Here is a 19,489-nt window from a genome sequence, read left to right on the forward strand (position 1 = left end):
AGTGCAACAAAAACACTAAATTAGCCATGAAGATCATGCATATCCAACGGCTTTCACCAGACATGACTGTGACCCAGGCCTCTAAATGCAGAAATATTTAAGTCCTAAGGAATCAGCTCCCTTATTTTCTGCTTCACCAGATGATGCTTCCTTTTGACCAGTCATAGAAATATCATTTCCATTATAATAATTAAACATTTATTAAAATACTATATATTTAAGAGATAATATATGGTTTCTTTTGGTAATAAAATATGGAATACTCTTTTTTTTCAATGATATTCAGACCCCAAAATTTAAAGGAGAAATATTCATGCTGAAAATAGATCAATGTACAGCACTAGGTCCGAAATAACATCTCTTGATTGAAACCCCAGGATCTTACTGTGAAACTGTACATTGATTAACAATTCATTTTTTCACTTTGCCCACGTATTTCATTTCAACATCTGGCAGTGAGTGAAATACAAACCCAGATTATCCAATACTGCAGCAGATCTAACGGCCTCAGCATATTTGTTACAGTCCATCCTCCTGACAGGCACCAGATACTTGTCTGAGACACAGATTGCTCTGTGTCTTGGATCAGCACCATTTCTAACACATGCAGGGCACAGTAGAATGTCACATTGCAATCCTGGGTATCTCATGCCTGGTACTTCATGCAGTGTCCTCATTGCAAGTCTCCACGTCTCTTTCAATGAGGCATATGCACACATTTCCAAACAAATAAGCTGTATTTTCAAAAAGATATTAAATATGAGATATGAAAGGCTAAAATATTGTTAAAAGAAATGCCTAATAACAGTTAAAAGAAACATTTCAGCTAGAAGTATGATGCTCTGAATACTGATGTAAATGCAATTTATTAAAACTTAACTGTTCATATTAACATCTGGGCTATTTATTTTCTTGCGAATATCCATTTCTTTGTATACAAACAGAAAAGCAAGCAAGTGGATAGAAAGATGAAGACTCTGAACTTGAGCTTTATATTGTTATGGACTGTCCACGTCCACTGCTGTTGTACTTTTTGACAACAATGGCAAGGATACATACCTGCAGTCATCCCCTCCAGCACTGACCACGTATCTATCTCCACTTGTAAATCGAATATTAGTCAAGTGGGCAGAGTGACCTAAAAATCGTTTGTGTTTTGCCTGAAAAGAAAAACAATAAATCTAAATACTCTGTGTCATCCTAAATCAAGGGAGACATGCATGTTTTTATCTACCTTTTTATTGCATGATGTATTTATATTGTTCAGAATGCTATATAGGTTTTCAAACGTGAAAGCCCTCCTGAAGAACTACTATTGAGCTGCAACACAGATTCGATTGTCACCAGATGAGACGGCAGCTGCAAACTGGGTGCAATGCTCAAGGTAACACAATAAATGAAATATATCTTGTCACATGATTAACCTCTAAATTTTGTGTAAAATTCCTAACACTGAAAACAATATTTTCATTGTAAGTGTGCAAGCAGTTTATGCTGTGCAGTCTCAAATCCTGAAAATTAACAGTACTAATGTTAGCAAAAAATCTGTAAACTCTTCATCCATGTAAATACACAGATGGGACTGAAATTACCAGCTGTCTTCCTCACCTGTCAAATTGAGATTGGAGATGTGGATAAATAAAACCAAGGGCTCTGAGATTTTCAGTATGAAGGCACTATGCTAATGCAGACCAGCAGACAATATTAACACCTACAAGAGTTTATAGCAAGAGCTATTGCACAAAATGTCAGGAAAACTTTCGAGGTGAAGCATCCTTCTGAGAGTATAGAGCTAAAGTTAAAGAGATGCATAAAAGCAGCTACAAATTCAGAATAGGAGACATTTCCATCATACATCTTCTAGAGAAGCAATACAAGACCATAATATCAACAGCACTTTTTGTTGTAACGAATCAAAAACAAGTTCTTACGAATTTTTCAGGACACGGGAAGTCAAACAGCTTGACCATGCCAAAATCATCGCCTGTTACAAGATTGATTCCCGAATGAGAAACACAGGCACAGTTTACATCAGCTTTTTCAGCATGCCTGGACCAAATTCCAATTACTTCGTCCCCTAGAACACTGAAACAGAAGAGCAAGAGATTATTTTGAAAACCACAGCAAAACCAACAGAGTGAGGAAATAGTAAACAGCTTTTGTATTGTGACTGGTTTTATAAAAACTTAATTTTTACATTTTATACTTAAACATATGCATCTTGTTTTACTCTGTAATTTTTTACATTATTCCATAACTGCTTCTGAAATCAATAGTGATACAATTCCCAAAATAATGTGGCCCATGACAACACTAAGGACAGAGGTGAAATCAACAGTAGTAATATTGTCCAGTGAGACATTTGCCAAAAAAAAAATATAAAAGAATAAAGAAAGGACAATTAAAAACAGAATGTCATAGTGTAAGCATTAGATGAATAAGTTTCGGCTGTTGGAAAATAAAAATATGTGTATTCTCATTATAGCTATGTTTTGTTGATTCTGTAACATTTTCATATCAATTAGATGAAAAGTGTCGAGTCCAGTGAAGATTCTTCATTAAAATCAGAGAAAGAGGCAGAGAGAGATTGTCCTAAACAGAAAACATAATTATCGTAAGACTCCAAAACAGACGTTTATAGAAAATTTCCTCTGCAAAGCCTTGTGAAAAGTTGCTTTTTATTCAGCTGTGCTTAAAATGTATACGCAGACTTCCAAGAATGCACAGAAACAAGCACTTCATCATGTCTTAATATGTGAATGATTTGGGAATTTTTCTGTGATCCTCTCCCCCAAATCAGAGCACAGTACATTACATTCAAAAAGGAATTATTTACTTTAGCCATACCGAACTGAGTCAGAAAACACAGGTTTCTTGTTTCGTATTAAAGAGGTGACAAAAATGGATTACCCGAGCAGAAAACAGAAAGCTAGCAAAAAGAGTTTTCAGAGCCCTCTGAAAAACCTGTAGATTTAGACATGCCTTGCAGCAAAATAGTCGGGATTACTATTGTTTACAGTGGTTCATATGTAGACAATTTTCAAGTATTTATTCTCAGTTTTGTCTGAGTGTTAATCAGAGGACAATAATTGAAAGCAGGCAAAGGAGCCTGAAATAAGGCACAGGAAATCAGTCTCACACAGAATATAAAATCCATTATTTAAATGTGAAATAAAAATAAATTATGGTACCATTCTTCAAGTAATTTCTAAGTCTATTTTGAATGAAATATAACAACTTTAAGGTATTTAAAATCTTTCAGATCTTAAGGTATCTTTTAATATGTAAATGTTAATAGCAACTTTAAAATACAGCTGTAATTAGTGTAATACCGTAAATAAAATTTGAATTATCAGTCTTGTATTATTGTTTCACGTTTTGATATGTTTCAATATTCCCTGTGCTCTCTCTTATCCCCAAAGCACTATTTTGAAGTAAATATTGCTGTATTCCAGGTAACTTGCACAATGCAATGAAAAACTACTGAGGCTGCTAGAGATACCTCAAAGGAAGCTAGAGATACACAACGAATAGAAAGGCACACAGAGAGATCAGTTTTTACCAGATACCCTCACCAGTCAAACAGCTCGTGTGCTACGTACTTCTTCTGCTGTACTGCACTTACCTGATCTGTTGCCAGAGCAGATGGGTGAACTAAAAGGAACTATCTGACTGAATGAAGGGATGAAATATGCTTTTAAACAGTAGGTGCTTCTCCTGGAAGTTACAAGTGTTCTAACAGGTATAAACGTGTGACTCATTTACCTTGTCCAAGTAGCCCACGTTATTCTGTCAATCACAGCCTGGTCCACAAGCTGTTTTCCTGAAGGCACTTCATAGACTTGCCTTTTGTAAGACCCAGTAGAGACCTTTGAGATGACCACAGAGAATTTAGAATACATTAATTTGTTTGAAAAGATGAAGATGTAATTCTAAAGGGCTTTGAAAAGCATTTTCTTGACAGTTACCTTCTACTCTCTAAGTAACTTATCTATCAATGAAACTTGCTCAATGAGTTGAAAATTCTCAAAAATCTATACAAGTGTAAAGCAACAATGAGAAAGCATACGAAATGTTCAATTTTAAAATGTAATGAATAAAAAAATGGAAACATCTCCCATTGTGCACATAATATTAATTCTCTATATATATTGTGTTGTTTTGTATGTGTGTATAAATAAGGCAAAATAAACTCCTATCTTTAAACAGACACAAAGGTATTACTCTCAGCCTGCAGATGTTGATCTGATAGTAAGAGAAGCTTATTCCTCCTCTCAGGTGTGAAAAAAACATAGAAAGCAAGGTATGCCTACTTTATTTTAAGAAATGTTTTGAGCCCTGGGGCTGGGAGTTGTAACACCATGATTTTGGTGATGCTCCATGAAGGTTAGCACCTGTAATGCTACCTTCTGGCCAGGGATATGAAGAATTCACAGGTCCCTGGGGCTTACAGAATGACAGACCGTACCCCTTCCCCTTTTAAGATAGCCTATCAGCATCACAGAGATAAAACAGCAGGGTGACACATTCCAGTGATTTTGAAATCTGTTTCTCCTTTCTATGTTTATTTCTTGTATTTAATATCCAGAATAACTATTTTCATCATCCATTTAGCACTACAACAAAGTAATAGTCCAGTGATAGTAAACTACTACATGTCATTACAAAACTTAGCAGTTGCGAAGAGGAATACTTGCAGAGTATCTATCCTGAGTATGTTTTCCTTTTAGCATCTTGAACAATTAATGACTGATACCTGGAGATAAGAGCTATCTGCAGAGAAGTCCATCTGGATCACAAAACTTGGGATGTCTTTGCAATAGCTGACTCGATTTAGTGTGGGACCCAAAGTCAGATCATAAAAATCCACTGCATTCTCACTGGAACCAACTGCTAAGTAACGGGAATCTGGGCTAAACCTGAACAGAGAAAAGGGTTTTATGAACACACGTTGGCACTTAGAACAGATTCTAATATTTGAGAAGCACAGGTGAATTTGTATTTCAAGTATCTGCTATCCAGAACTAAAGAGGGAGGCAAAGTAGTTCGCCTGCTAAGCAGAATAACTTTAGAAACAAAATTTTCAGGGAACGTACATGCAGTAGAAGGAGGCAATAATTTCAGTACAGCTGTCACATAGAGATGAACCAGGAACATCTCTGGAATAACTCATTCATTATCTGATCTCATTACTTTCACAACTTTGTGGCATGCCCCTAATGACTTTGACTCTCTAACACTGTATTTACATGGCTACCAACTAGAAAAATGAAACACTGTAAATGAAGAAAAGCCAGACCTTCTGGATGAAATGAACTGAATAGAAAGATGTGAAATCAGATCTTTCGTCTGCCCAATGTATTTTTGCACAGTGGTTTCTTTCCTCCAGTTTTCCTCTCTAGTCTTGAAACTCAGTAGCTTCCTGAGCTGACCAAATTCCTTACAGCCCCTTTTGCGTTACTAGGGAAGTTTCTTTATTTCTATTATCTCCAAGACATACCTTGGGACAGCTTTCTGATTCCAGCAACCCCCTGACTCCAAGCGGGGCTCTCCTGCCTTCCTGCAGCAAGGTCCCTGTTTGCTCGTATTTCTCCCACTCACCCCACTCTGTTCTTCAGAAGCTTCCCTGAGCTGATCACGATCAATTTATCTCACAGAAGAAACGTCCTTGTCCTCCATTCAGGAAACAGAAGCAAAATTGTACTTCTGCTAACTCCTTTCTAACAAAACACATTAAAGAGCAAACTAACAGACATTTCCAGCATCTCTCACAATCCAGTCTTCATCTGTAAACTTCTGATCTCATTTTACCACCTACACATCAACCCACCCAGCTCCTTTTCACACCTTCTCATCTGCCCCCTCCCCTGATTAGGATGGCCTGTTCCTATTGTCCATTGACTTCTCCATTCACCCTTCATTTTAACTAACCCGTGGCAATATCGTCTGACACTGACCCATGGTACTGCCTGTTTTTTTGACTGATTGCTATCTCTCATCTTCCTGTACCTCCTCCTTCCTGGTATCAGAGTAACCACACTAACTCCACACTTCATTCATTGATCTCTGAAGTATCACTGCAATGCTCCTCAGAACATAAAACTGTGTTTTTAAAAACCAAAATAATACAGATTCCTAGAATACTACAACAGACAAAGGCATTTATTTTCTGACCTGATATCTTGAATAGCTGATCTTCTGTCCCTTTTTTTCCCCCAAATTTTTAGAGATGTCACAAGCAAAATAATAAATTCTCCATTTTTCATGCCAATAGCTACCATATCACCTTCTGGGCTGTAGCAAACAGTACGAGCTGCATGTCCTAAGCTGACTTTGTTCAGCATCTTCTGTGAAGAAATAAAAACCCAGAAGAGTGAATGTTTCTATTTGTTCATATTTAAAAAACAACTTAGGCTAACAGTTTGACAGTGTAGGTGGACATTAAAAATAAGTTTCAAGTCCTCAACACCACCACAAGTCTAGGTTTTTTCTTTTTCTGAAACAACTGTTCTCCAACACCTACCCTTTCAGCAATATCCCAGAGTCTTACTGTGCCATCTTCCGCAGCAGAAAGGAAAAAATCTCTGGAAGGATGCGTTGCAAGGCCCCAGATTGGTCCATCCATATGACCATTAATTAGAATGTTACATGCAGCATTTTTCTCTCCAACTTCAATTATTTCGGCATTTCTTGTCCCAACGAGAATTTTCCCCTTGAACAAAAGTGAAAGAATTATCTCTGATATCATACATTAACTACTCATGATGAACTGTAATGGATATATAATCTACAGCTATAGTTCTGTCAAGAAGGTTTGCTGAAATCAAGTAAACAAAAAATAAGTTATTTTTTAAACTCATCTATGATTTATTGAAGTACAAAGCTGTATATAAATCATGATGCTAGTTGAGTTCTTACTTGTCAGACATCTGAAGTGTGAAAATATACAAATCCTTAGTTAGTCTTTAATAAAAATACATGCAGAATATTTTCGTAAGACTAAGATCTCCAGAAGTACAATTTTTTCCTGCTGTCTAGCTCAATGTTGAATTTCAATTACTAATTATAAGAGAAAGAGGAAGGATACAATTTATCATATGTTATAGATCAACCCACAAATTATAAGCTTTATTTTAAAGACATGATGCTTTCTTTACCTTGCCTCTACAAACAGAGCGAACACAGTCTGTCATTTGTCCTGTCTCTAGTCTAAAGGCACGACATCGTTTCAGCTCTTGATCCCATAGCTTAACTGCTCCTCCCTCCTTTGATCTATCAGGAAATCAGGAACAACCATAAGTATAATGGCTGGCACAGAAAAGACAATGTGTGAAATAACTATATTTTTTAATGTAATGTATTGTAAATGTGGCATTTAAGTATGTTTTAAATAATTAAATATTAAATATTAAATGATATTAATATTCCGAGCCTCCCAGCTAAGCAAGAAACAGTGATTCAAAGTCCTCGTTGCACTGCTTTACAGAACAAGTTGAAAGCTCATCACTGCTAAGCTTGGTCTGAATTAGTAGCTCTTAGCAAATCCGTCTAGTCAAAGAAACAGTTAAGTGTGTGAACAAATTACCACCTTATTATTAAGACAGAGATTATCAAAATATAGTTGAGGGAAGCAGGAAAGACTTGTATTTTACTCCTGTGAAATAAATTACAACAGTTTTTCACTTTTGTGAAAATTTCATGGTTTTCATTCCTGTGAAATAAGTGGATAAGTGGCAAAGATACGGGGGGGGGGGGGGGGGGGGCGGAATCACACAATGTTAATTGCACAAGATACTAAAACGCATTAATCATGAAAGCACTAAGTATTTCCCACCCACTTTCAAGAGAACTGGTATTTCAGTAAAGAACATATTAGAATAAAAAAAGTTTCTAAAAAAAGATAATGATTGATGAAACAGTTGTAAATCTGGCATTTCCAGTTAGGCTGGGACATAAGTTTTATCTTTTGCAAAGAGAAAAGAATCTCCCCCAACAGAAAAGAAAATATAATGTTCCACAGTACTGAGCTGCCAGCATTACCGATTTGTTTACTGAATGAACCCTGACAAAGAACTCCAGAATGTTTAATCACAATTACTGCTTCTGCACTATTATTACTAAAACAACTGTAATAAATTATAAATTGCTAGTCCTTGCAGTGCAATATTCTTTGCTTCCCAATAGTGCTGTTTTGACATATGACGATTGGTCATCATCCTCAGCAAAACGATTTTATCACAAGAGGCTGGTGAACTGCAATTACAAATGCCAAGGCAGAAGCAAACATGTAATTTTCCTAAATGTAGCATTTGTTTTGAATACTTTCAATACTCCATTTTCCCACAGGAGATTAATTATTCTTTCTTACTGTTATTCTTCACTGTTTCTTTCAGATCAAACACTAACTATTAAGAGGCTTTGAAGCTAAGTAGTAGAGAGAACATTATCCAAATAAAATCATTATGATGTTTTATAAATACTGGAAGAAAATATTTCAAGCGCAGGAATAAAAAAGTTTTCAGCTGGGTCTGGATATCAACAAGGATCTTTAAGGAAAAGGTAGTAAGTGGCCTGTAAGTGGCAAAACAGGGCACTATCAGGCCATCAGATGGACTGCATTACAGCTGCAGCACTTTTTTTTATTTTATCATTAGCAAGGCGCTAAGAACAAATTTAAATGCTTGAAGAGATATTTTTCTTACAACCCAGAAACAAAGGATGTTGCTGTACCTTAGATTTTAGAGAAGACAGTTTGCCTCTGCCATCATAACTAAACAGATTCTTCCTTTAAAAGACGCTGTGCATTATGCTGTTACAATATTTATCATTCGTTTATTTAATCACAGCTGTGCAAATTACTTGCATTAACAACCTCAGTTCAACTTCAGAAAAAGGAGTAACCGCCAAGCACTAGGTAACTTTTTAATGCTTAAAGCTATATTTCAAAGTACATGGTTTTGCCTTCTGTCAAAAATAATACTGCTGTAATAAATAGCCCTTTTCAGCTTAAGGAGGGAGAACTGTATCATCTCTTTGATAATTCATGTATTTGTAGTTGGAGAAACACTACCTTACTGATGTAATGCAGTATAATTGATAATGCAATATAATTGATAATTCATTCACGGTGCATTTTACACTTGTCTATTATTTTTAACCAAAATAATGTAAAGTCATCATAAAGTGCCTGAAGAAGTTTGCAGATGTGCTTTAGAAAGATGAGTGTTACCTAGAAATTAAAACTAATAAGAACTACCTGTTCTTAATAACATTTAGATTCTGATTCATCTCCCTTGACTTTAGGTACTCAAGGAAGGCGCCCAGGCCAGGATCCCAGCCACTCCAGGCCTTCTCTTATAATCAATGGATAAAAAAACTCATGTGGGCTTACCTGTACTTTGGAGGTGGTGGCTACTTTATTTCTACCAACTATTTCAGGTTTTCGAAAGTGACTGCTCTTCTAGCTTTGATGTCTCAACTGCCTAGTGTTAGATGGGATGAATCCAAACCATTTGTAAAAAATAGATGTGTATGCAGGGGGTTGAAAAAAAAAGAAGAGAGAAGACTCACGGCCTTTCTTTGCCTCCTGTAACGATCAAACCATCCCTCAACGTGGTATACATTGTAAAAACAGGTCCATTGTGAGCTTTGGCCACAATTCGTATCAACACGTGATCTTTCCAAACACAAACATCTCCACTGATAGTACCTGTAAATGTCAAGTTATTCTGAAAAGGGGAAAAATATACTCATCATCTGATTCTGAGTAAGGCAGGAAGAAAACATTCAGAAATAAAGATCATCAGCATTTGCTTTTAGGGTAGACTGCTTTTATTTGCTGCTGTAGAAGAGCAAATTGTGGAAGGGGTAGTAAGAACCTGTAGGGACAAAACAATGAGCTACTATATTCTTTCTTGAAGTCTGAAAGACGCTTCCTTGTAGCTAATAGGCTCTGCACTGCAATAAGAAATGCAATGACTTAAGCTTTGGCCATAGGGTTATCTGTATTTTCAGCCTATGAGGTGTGCCAACTGTGGCAAAAAAGTAGAATGCCAAGAACAGTTTTGACATTTCACACAAAGGCATTTTGCACCCCCTTGCTATATACATTATGCTTGCATTCATTTTTGTTAGGTGAAGGTACTCACTGAATTACAGTGACCTTTAGTTTATGAAGAAAATGGTCTGACTTAACTCAGAACTAAAGCTGCTTGTTTTTCTTTACTTCCGCTTCCTGTTTTTGAAAGGTAATAAATTTAACTACCTCTGAAATTTATAGGCAATTTATTAGGATACACTTAAAACCAACAGGAACTGGTTATTGAGCAAAACTGTTTTACTAACTTAGGTGAACAATCCTCAAATTCAGTATCATGTGTAGTATTTTAGAGTACCAGTACGCATCTATAGATTTGGCAAGAACACCCCTTGACTGAGGTGGGTTGATGTTCTTCAGCCTTTTTTTTTTTTTTTTTTTTTTTTTTAAGGGGTGTGTGTGTGGGTGCCCTAATACATGAGTAAATAAAAGAGGTCTGGAAGTGAACCTGGGAGCAGATCCTCTGATCATCCTTCCAGCATAACTGTTCAGCTGTTTCCAACCCTCTTTAGGAGCACCTGAACTAGCTCCTTCTGAGACAAAATCAAGGAAAAAAAAGCACTCCCAGAACTGCTCTTCCCTCCAGGTTTGCCTTTATTCAATACCTTTATTACAAAACCCTCGCAAGCTTTGCACCCTCAAACCACCTCATACCATACTCCAGGACATTCAGCATACAGCCTGCCTTTCATGCTAAGAATCTGCCCCTCCATAAGAAAGTTGACAGAGTTTTTCCAAACCCCAGACTAATGCCCGGGCCGTGCAGCTCTAACAGTTATTATTTGGAAAATATCTTATTGCATTGTAGGACTCTCTTAAATCAGAGGCACCTGAGAGAGAGGACACTCTGGAAAAGATAGTCTAATGAAAAATGAAACCACAGGCCAGTTACAGTTTCAAAAATCAAAATCAATAGTATAAATTCAGTCTGGACCCAACAGGCAAATCAACAAGCAGGACAGTAACGCACGCAACAAAAGAGAAGCACCACTCCACAAAGAAATCTATGGCTATCTGCCCAGCTGACAAGATGAGTGCTGCTGATACAGAGCAACTCCTGAAATGGCAAGGATGTGGAAGTTAGCAACAAGGGCCGTGTCTGTGAAAAAAAAACCCAAAGCAAAACAAACCCTACTGTGGTCGTCTAACAGTCATAGATGTTAACAAATGCCCAACAAATGCCCCAGGACAATGCTGCTCTCAGATCACAGATAGGTAGTAATGCATACAGATTATAATACAATCACCCCCAGGTGGGGATAAAATTAACCTCATTTCTATTGTTTGGGTCCTACAGTCTTAGAGGCAGCTTTGTTTTACTTAGATTGCGTAGCAAGCAGCGTATTACCAGTCCAAAGCACCTATGCTTGTTTCTTTTGAAAACATTAAATCCATAATCTTTTTTCTTTTCTGCTCGAAAGAAAGCTGGTATTAGTTCTAACTAGCAGACAAATATTAGAAATGCTAATCTGAGTTTAACAAAAGACCTGACATACTCACGAGCAGGTCAGAAAAGTCTCATTGAACTGAATAAAGACATAGAAGCAAACCCAATTTTTGTTTGTATGCATTTTAAAATAGTTTGTTAAGGTACGTACCGCTCCAAAAGCTACCGATAGCATCGTTTGCATTCGGGCATCTTCTATGGAGCTCAGCAGCCCTTTTTTACTGAGAAGAGCTCTTCCAGCCAGTGTCCAGAACCTCACGTGTTTTACTCCCACAGAAACAAACTGGGTATCTGAATCTGGTCTGAACTCTGCTACAAATATACGCTGGTTATGACCAGCTCGGCTAGCAACTTTGGCACCTGGCAGAAAAAAAATGGACATTTTAAATTTGCTGAGAAAAAAATATATTTATGGTTAAAAATTATGGAGAATGATGAGTCACCCAAGACCACGCAGGTACTGAAGAAAAGCACAAACTGCTCCTAAATTAAAACTAAATTAAGATGCTGATTAAAAAAAAAATATTCAATAACACCCAGTAGCAAAACGTAGCACCTAATGAAGGTGCCATCTACTTATAATCTTAAATTTCCGCAGGAATATAAGAGAGTTAAGAGCTCACATCCAAGTAAGTTTCCATCTCCTCTTAAATTCCAACAGCTCTGAAAACCCCAAACTCTGGACAAATTACAAGAGACTAATGAATTACTTCTCTGCAAATTTTGTCGAAAGTTAGAAAACTTTCTTGTTTCTGCAGAAAATGCAGAAACTGACTTTGTTACATACTGTCTTAGATTCAAAGGTAATGCTTTTCCAGTCTCTTCAGAGGTGTTAACATCAGACATTTTGACCCATATGAACATTCCTCAATCTGGATCCTTAGCTGCCACGTTGAATCTGTACTGACTCTTAAGAACGAGCACTGGCATGTTCTGACTGAAAAGGCAGTGAATTGCTGCAGGGGATTTTACCACACATCCTTCATGCTACTTAAAATTGTATACATACACATTTGACATTGCATCCAGCTCCACAGGATCTAGCAGACAAGCTGCAAAGGATCACTTTTTATTAACCTGATAGCTGATCTTTAAACTTCTGAGAGATACTAGTTGATCAACAGAAATCTCCAAAGAGAGAGGAAGGAAACCCCTAAGACTAGAGAATCAGTTTCATAATCTGGGCATGGCTTTGTCAGACAGAATGGAGATGAGGAAAGGAGCTGACCAAATCACTTTAGCCTAAATCCTGAACTCAGATCAAAGCCATTCTGAAAACATGTAGTAAAGCTTAAGAATTACCAATTACATAGCTGCATTGAGGAGCTATACTGGCATCGCATTTCCGCAATTTGCAATTTTTGGGTGACAGTTTTAGGCATAGAACAGCCTAGCCAGTAATCAGACTTTAGAGAAGAACAAGAACAGAGAAGAATAGAAAATTTCTTCTAGGAGCAAAAGAGATTCTACGAAGAGTTTTTACCAAGCAGCAAAGAAATAACGGGGAAAAAAAAACAAAGAATGAAGACTACAATTTTCTTTAATTATTCTAACTGGAAATCAGGGAACTATCTTGATCGTCACACAACAGTTCCAAAGAAGATATATTTTGCATTTACTAGAACGGGTAAGTACAATTTATTTTCCCTCTTCTTGTACAGTGCATAGCGCACAGCATTTATTGTAATAATTTTTGATCTGCTGATATGTTTATGTTACAATTGCTCTTGACTCAAGCCAAAATACCTCTAACAATATAAACACATTCTACAAAAACAGTCACTTTCCTACCTTCCTGCCACTTCCAAATGGTAATGGTATGCTCAGGATCCAGCCCTATGGACAGCAGCAGTTTGCCAGTGGCACTGAAACTGACTGAGCAAACGCCCTTTGAATGGTAGCACCGCAGTACCGACAGTGTCTGCTTGTTCATTGCATCCCACACATGAATAGAAGGAGCTGTAGCTACACAAATATAAAACATGCAATTAGTAGATGTTTTGAAAATGTCTAATGGTTTGCTTATTGAAGCAGTTAATATTTTTCAATACAACAAAATTGTTCTGGTCAGATGGAGGGGAAAGAAGTTTTTGGCCTCCCTTTGGAAACCCATGCATGGCACACAAGATCATTAAGTAGGACAAAGAAGTTGGCCTCATTACACTACTGGCGTTGAAAACTTTGCTTCACCTGTGTCACTGGTCTTCTGAAGCACCACAGAAGTTCTGAAAGCAAGCTGTCTTCTCCTGGTGAAACTTAGCTCAGCATGCTAACTCAAAAACCTTCCTAAGTATTGTGCAGATAATCAAGAATGTAATTTCTATATGGGGCTTTTGGACATCTGATAGTTACAGAGAAATTAGTTTACAGTGCAAGCCCAAAACCTCCTTTCCTACAAAATGGCCACCTGTCTGAATTGCATGCTCTCTTAGGAGAATATCAGCTGAACACTCAGCTTGCTCACTGAGGTAGAACAACTAGGGTATTTAATTTAGTTTGCGTTGTTTAGACTGCAAGCTCTTTGTAGTAAGAACATCCTTTCCGTGCTACTAATGTAAATGATTATTACTATTATGATGACATCTAGTTTTTTTTCCAAATGCAATGCCTTCTCCAAAGATCTTGCAATCCATGTACAGTTTGCAATCTCTGAAGAGCATCTAAGGCATTTCCAGGACCATAAGATTCTCTCTAAGAACTTCTTTGCTTCTGATCTCTAGTAAGTCTGACTGCAGACTGGAGGTTACAGGTTATTGTTGTAGACCCAGACTCACATAAACAAAATTCTATTTCAGCTCCACACTTTGTGTTTCTAATCAGCTAGATCTAGTCCCTCAGAGGCACACATATGATGGGAAGCAGCAGGCACAGGGACCTAGGTAAAATTTTAGCCACATGAAACTAAGTTTTTGAGCACAATTCCACAGCTGTTCCAAAACATTCTTTAGAACAATCTTCCTAATTTCTTCTGTTTCCCATTGGAATTTCCTCTCATGGCACCAACATGCCACTATCATCACCTTTTGAGAGGTACTACAGAATAATATAGACAGGTCATTAAAACAGAAAGGGTAGGGTTTGGCAACAACTGGCACATCTCAAAATTTTCAGCAAACTCCTTGCTGTCCTCACGAAAAGTTGACAGAGGGGAAAGCTTTATTATGGCTCTGAACTGTTTTTTGCTCTTCAGCACTCTCCTCGGTAAAACTCTATATTGACCTGGGCACCTCCCCTATAACCATGGACGAAATTTTTCTTTTGGGTGGCAGACAGAAACCTTCGCCTAGGTCTCATGGGTAACAACTGTCAAAATCTTTCAGAGCGAGCTTTGCAGAACAGAGAACATGGACTCTCAAAGTCCTCCTATTTCATGGTGTTCTTCTGAAAGTCTCTGTCCTGACTTTGCATCCTGCCTGTGGAGTACTCCAGCTGCTCAACATCTATTCTCACAAGACTGATTTTGTAAGGTGTCATCTCCTTCTGGTAGAAGTTATATAAAGCTACCATGGGCTGGCAGGACAAAAAATATCTTCAGTAAGATGAAGAAAATCTATACCAAGTCATTATGAAACTTAATTTGCCATCCCAGCCTATAACAAATGTCACTGCTTCTAGAACCCCTGCAGCACTGTAGACAACAGATAATTGGAACAAGAAAAGCAAAAGTTGTCGGTAAAAAAGGTACTAAATAGCCACCAAAAAATTTAAGTGAAACTATGCAACTTTCTCATGAAGGCAGGCAGCAGGTTGGATTCCAGAATAACCGCTCCACAAAGAAGGAAAAAAATAAAAGTAAAATAAAAAGTGCTGTTTTCAGGCAGTGCCAACTGAATTTAGTAATATACACAAACTTAAACTGAAGTTGCAGTAGGAAGAAGGCCAGTAAGAGAGAGAAAGTCTCCAGGCATTATATGCAGGACTAGACATGTTCTTTCATATCAACAACCATATCATCACTGCTTCTTTTTTACAGTTTAAAAGTGTGGGAAAAGGTACCTATATTCTTCCACCCATCCTTAGAGCAAGGACAATTTGGCATATTTAAAAGAAGTCAACACACATTAAAAATGCCATTGTACATTTGTTCTTTACAGAATAAGCTTTAGCTCCACATGAAGATTATTATACTTTCTAGGTACACATGAACACACGTTTATGCATCTCTGAAGATGTGTCACAAGACAGTTATGGCTGCTCAACAATGAACTCACCCACACATGATGATGATGAATTTTTAAGATTACAGTTGAAAAAACATTAATAAAAAATAGCTCAGTCAAGACTTTCAAACTGTCAAAGACCCAAAACGATACAGAAAAAATTAAACTGACATCATAACAAGCATTTGGGATCAGTGGTAATAACTGCATGACAACCATACATATGCGTGAAAGGTGATTATTTTTTTCACTCAGTCACCTAGGCCTCCTCAATGGAATTTACTTTAGAAATGCATATTTAAAATTATACTCAATTGAGTGTCTAAAACAAATGTTAATTGTCAGCCCCAACATGTCTATAAAACCTGCAAGCGCACATAGGAATGCTACTGTAGCACTATGTGTAAGTACTCACTAATCACTGGGCAGCAAGAAGGGAGTATGGTGCAACAAAAGTAGTTTTTAAGAGTGTTTAACATTTTAATTGTTTCTGTATTTACACTTTGCTGAGATGTTGTGTTTTATCTTCAGTGCTGACAGTAATATGCTAATACAGGGTTTTAATAAACTAAAAATAAATTCACGTCACTTACTGCTCTATAAAGCTGCAGATGGCTACTAGATAGGCTAACTACACCTGAAGATGTTAGAATTTTATTTCCCTTACCTGACATATCTGCTGAGTCTCCTGTAATGGAAAAGCAGCAGAAAAATAATTAGATCAGAAATACGATAAGTGCTGAAGAAAATATATGCCACATTTAGTGTAATTTCTTAACACACACCTTGATGCCATCTCTTTGCATTGCAGCACCAATACTGCTTTTAGTGTTAAAGATTAACATTTACTTATAAAAGGAAGTCACATCAGAAATAAAAATTCATAGAATTAATGTATTTTTATTTCAATTTTGATTTATAAGACAAAAATTTCGTTCTGGTGTATGTTAGGTCTCTCTCTGTCAAACTAAATAAAAAACTTATTTTACACGTTACTGATATTTTAACAAATTAAGTGGGGACAAAAATGCTGATTGCTATTCTGCTAAGAAGTAATGTTTGAGTCTGATCTTGACAAGTGGCAAATACACCCAATGTTCTTCTACAGGAGCATTCAGAAATCAGGATTATAAAGGTTCAGGTACTGGGAAATATTACTGAGACTGCATAACAACATTACAGTTTAAAAATACTTGAAAATAATGTTTCTGTAAATCTTTTCAAGATTTAAATCATGATGGTGAAACTATGTTTGTGCCAGGCATATCAGTAGGAAAAGGAGCAGCAGTCAAGTACGTTCTTTAAGGAGTAGGTAATCCTTAACATCTGTTCAGAATCTAAAAGTAACTGTTGTTTAAAGATATTTTGCTTCAAGCTCATTTTTCAGATTTAATTCTCTCCTTAAAAATAGTATGCTTTGTAATTTAATTTTTAAGCGTCATCCGCTCCTGATTTGTATGCCTTAATCCACATCACAAAACAGTTAAAATTGCTCTACTGCTAGTTGATATAGAAATGATTATGAAAGAAAAAGGCATTAAGGGTCCTGTGTGCCTTCTTGGTTAAGACAAACATGGAAAAAAATCCATGCAAAGAACAAATTTTCACATTACGACTACATTCTTGCCATATATTCTATCGTATGAAAAGGCACATGTGGCCAGATTAAGAAATATGCTGACAAAGGAAATTCCTAAGGACAATGAAAGGTCTGTATTCCTGCAAATGTTCTTTGCAATCATACCATAGGCAAAAATCTGCTGATATTTTCTTCCATTTAAATAATTTCCATTAATGCTTTCTTTAAATTGATGTCAGGCAAGAAACTCACCAAGAAATGCAGCTATTTTAGCTAAGCAGTTACTACTATCAACAAGTCAATTTTCATGAGACATGCACCTAGAAATCTGAACTACAGAGGGAAGCAAGCTAATAAACTCTGACAAACTGACCATATTTAGATGAAACATCTAAAAAATCCACACACACACCAAAAAAAGCAAGCTATTCTGGCTAAAATAAACTAAGGGTTTTTTTTGTATTCTATGAACTAAAGAAAATAACGTGGGTTTGAATCTGCTGAGAAACAACTGAAGGTATGAAAACTGCAATTGGGTTGTTGGACTACAAAAATTACACTACTCTGCAAAATTTAGGAACAGCAGTATTAGTTCAGCTATGCAGATGCACAATGTTTTTTTTTCTTCTTCTTTTTCTTTTCTTCTTTTAATCTGGTTAGTTCAAAGATCAATCTTAACGTTACTATGAAACATATATGTTTTCCCCCTAGATCTAAATTTATCTGTAGGGAAACACCATTAGGGTTTTGGTTCTGCCTAGAATATTACAACTATGTATTATCAAAACACCAAGTAGATACTATAAATCTGCCTGATGAGATAAAACCTACACAGAGTGACATCTGTTTTAAGAATTCTGGGTTTAGTCCATATAGAAATGAAGGCTAGTTCAGTTAAGCTTCTTTGCAAGGGCTATGACTCTTTGGAAGGCCAAACGCAAACGGATAGTTAAATAAAACCAGACTAATTTCATGGGGCTTAAGATTTCTAAAAAAATATTTTTTATAACACTCCAAACAAAAGATAAGCGTAATCTTCTCTCATGCCTCAATGTTTTTTGTTCAACTTTATTAAATTACACTCAAAGAAACATATAAAGAGGACAGGTAACTGAGTAACACTCATACAAACGGAGATAGCATAATCAACTATTTTTGTGATTTATCATGAACTCACAAGGCCCTAATTGCATGCTCTGATGTTAATTTTTTTTTTACAAAAATACAAACATACCTACTTGCCCAGTTGCCACTATGTTGGTAAACTTGGGGTGCTGATTTACAGTGAGGCACAAAATATCATCATTGTGTTCCTGGTAAAAAGACTGAGAGCCTAAAAAAAATATTAAGAAGTCCAGCTTTAAAACTTTTATACACATATAGACGTGGTTAATGTTTGGAAATTTAATAATATTTGTTAGAAAACAGCATCACGGTGATGTTGCAGTTTGGAGCTTAAAACCAGGAAACAGAAACTCCCGATTTATTATCTTGATTTTAACACATAGCACTCAGTAACTCCAACTACTCTCTCAAGTTTTCTACACCAAGTTGCTTAAATATCACAGAAACAAATGGCATTGTGTTACTCTTTAAAAGGTCTGAGTTATCTAAACTAAATTGGTTTCTGGGAATGAACGTATGTGATATGGAACACTGAAAAGTCAACCAAATAAAAAATTATTAGCTTATCCTTAGAAAAAACAATAGGCAACTACAATGACCCCATTGTTCGGCCATTTTAGTTTCTGTGATAATTTTAAAAAGCAAATTTCAGAAAGTTAATAGCAAAATACTCTTTACATCCTTCAAAATTCAGTCACCAGAAACATTTCCAATATATTTAGTTTGCTTATGCAACTATTATGAATCATCTCTACAGACTGAATTTTCAGCAACAAATAATAACAATTTTCCCATATCCTTATATGATTTGAAGCATACCAGTTACTTCATAAACTGTAACTCCATATATGTGAAGAAACATTTTTTCTCAAGTGGGTATTCTCCTACCTGTTGCCACATTATACAAGATCCCAATAGACGCGGTATGATATATTACATCAGCACCATCATTCAAATAGTGCACATTGTTTCTGCAGTCCTTGCCTCGATACCCAAATACCAGCTCCAAAATTAGGTCCTAAAAAAGATATTTACATCTATTAGATGCTCAAAACCTTAAAGCAATTAGGAACTTCACAATC

The 19,489-nt window shown here is 36.4% G+C and overlaps 1 protein-coding gene across 2 annotated transcripts in view; it reads right to left on the reverse strand.

Annotated features, from left to right (window-relative positions):
• Nucleotides 1–273: 273 nt before the first annotated feature.
• The window catches only part of EML5 (EMAP like 5), a 109,862-nt gene continuing 90,646 nt past the window's right edge, over nucleotides 274–19,489 (reverse strand). Inside the window, exons 30-44 of one of the 2 annotated variants that reach the window (XM_075103675.1) lie at nucleotides 19,296–19,425; nucleotides 18,521–18,615; nucleotides 16,371–16,391; nucleotides 14,945–15,053; nucleotides 13,335–13,508; nucleotides 11,695–11,903; nucleotides 9,571–9,728; nucleotides 7,158–7,272; nucleotides 6,524–6,712; nucleotides 6,175–6,347; nucleotides 4,757–4,919; nucleotides 3,766–3,869; nucleotides 1,932–2,085; nucleotides 1,060–1,160; nucleotides 274–734 (exon numbers count right to left, since the gene is read on the reverse strand). In XM_075103675.1, coding sequence (XP_074959776.1) covers nucleotides 698–734; nucleotides 1,060–1,160; nucleotides 1,932–2,085; nucleotides 3,766–3,869; nucleotides 4,757–4,919; nucleotides 6,175–6,347; nucleotides 6,524–6,712; nucleotides 7,158–7,272; nucleotides 9,571–9,728; nucleotides 11,695–11,903; nucleotides 13,335–13,508; nucleotides 14,945–15,053; nucleotides 16,371–16,391; nucleotides 18,521–18,615; nucleotides 19,296–19,425 — 1,932 coding nt within the window. In that variant the 3' untranslated portion in view covers nucleotides 274–697. Of the gene's footprint in view, nucleotides 735–1,059; nucleotides 1,161–1,931; nucleotides 2,086–3,765; nucleotides 3,870–4,756; nucleotides 4,920–6,174; nucleotides 6,348–6,523; nucleotides 6,713–7,157; nucleotides 7,273–9,570; nucleotides 9,729–11,694; nucleotides 11,904–13,334; nucleotides 13,509–14,944; nucleotides 15,054–16,370; nucleotides 16,392–18,516; nucleotides 18,616–19,295; nucleotides 19,426–19,489 lie in introns of both variants that reach the window. The other variant, XM_075103674.1, reaches the window with a different exon arrangement.

This window comes from Phalacrocorax aristotelis, chromosome 9 (assembly GCF_949628215.1).
Source record: "Phalacrocorax aristotelis chromosome 9, bGulAri2.1, whole genome shotgun sequence".
Classification (NCBI taxonomy): Eukaryota; Metazoa; Chordata; class Aves; order Suliformes; family Phalacrocoracidae; genus Phalacrocorax; species Phalacrocorax aristotelis.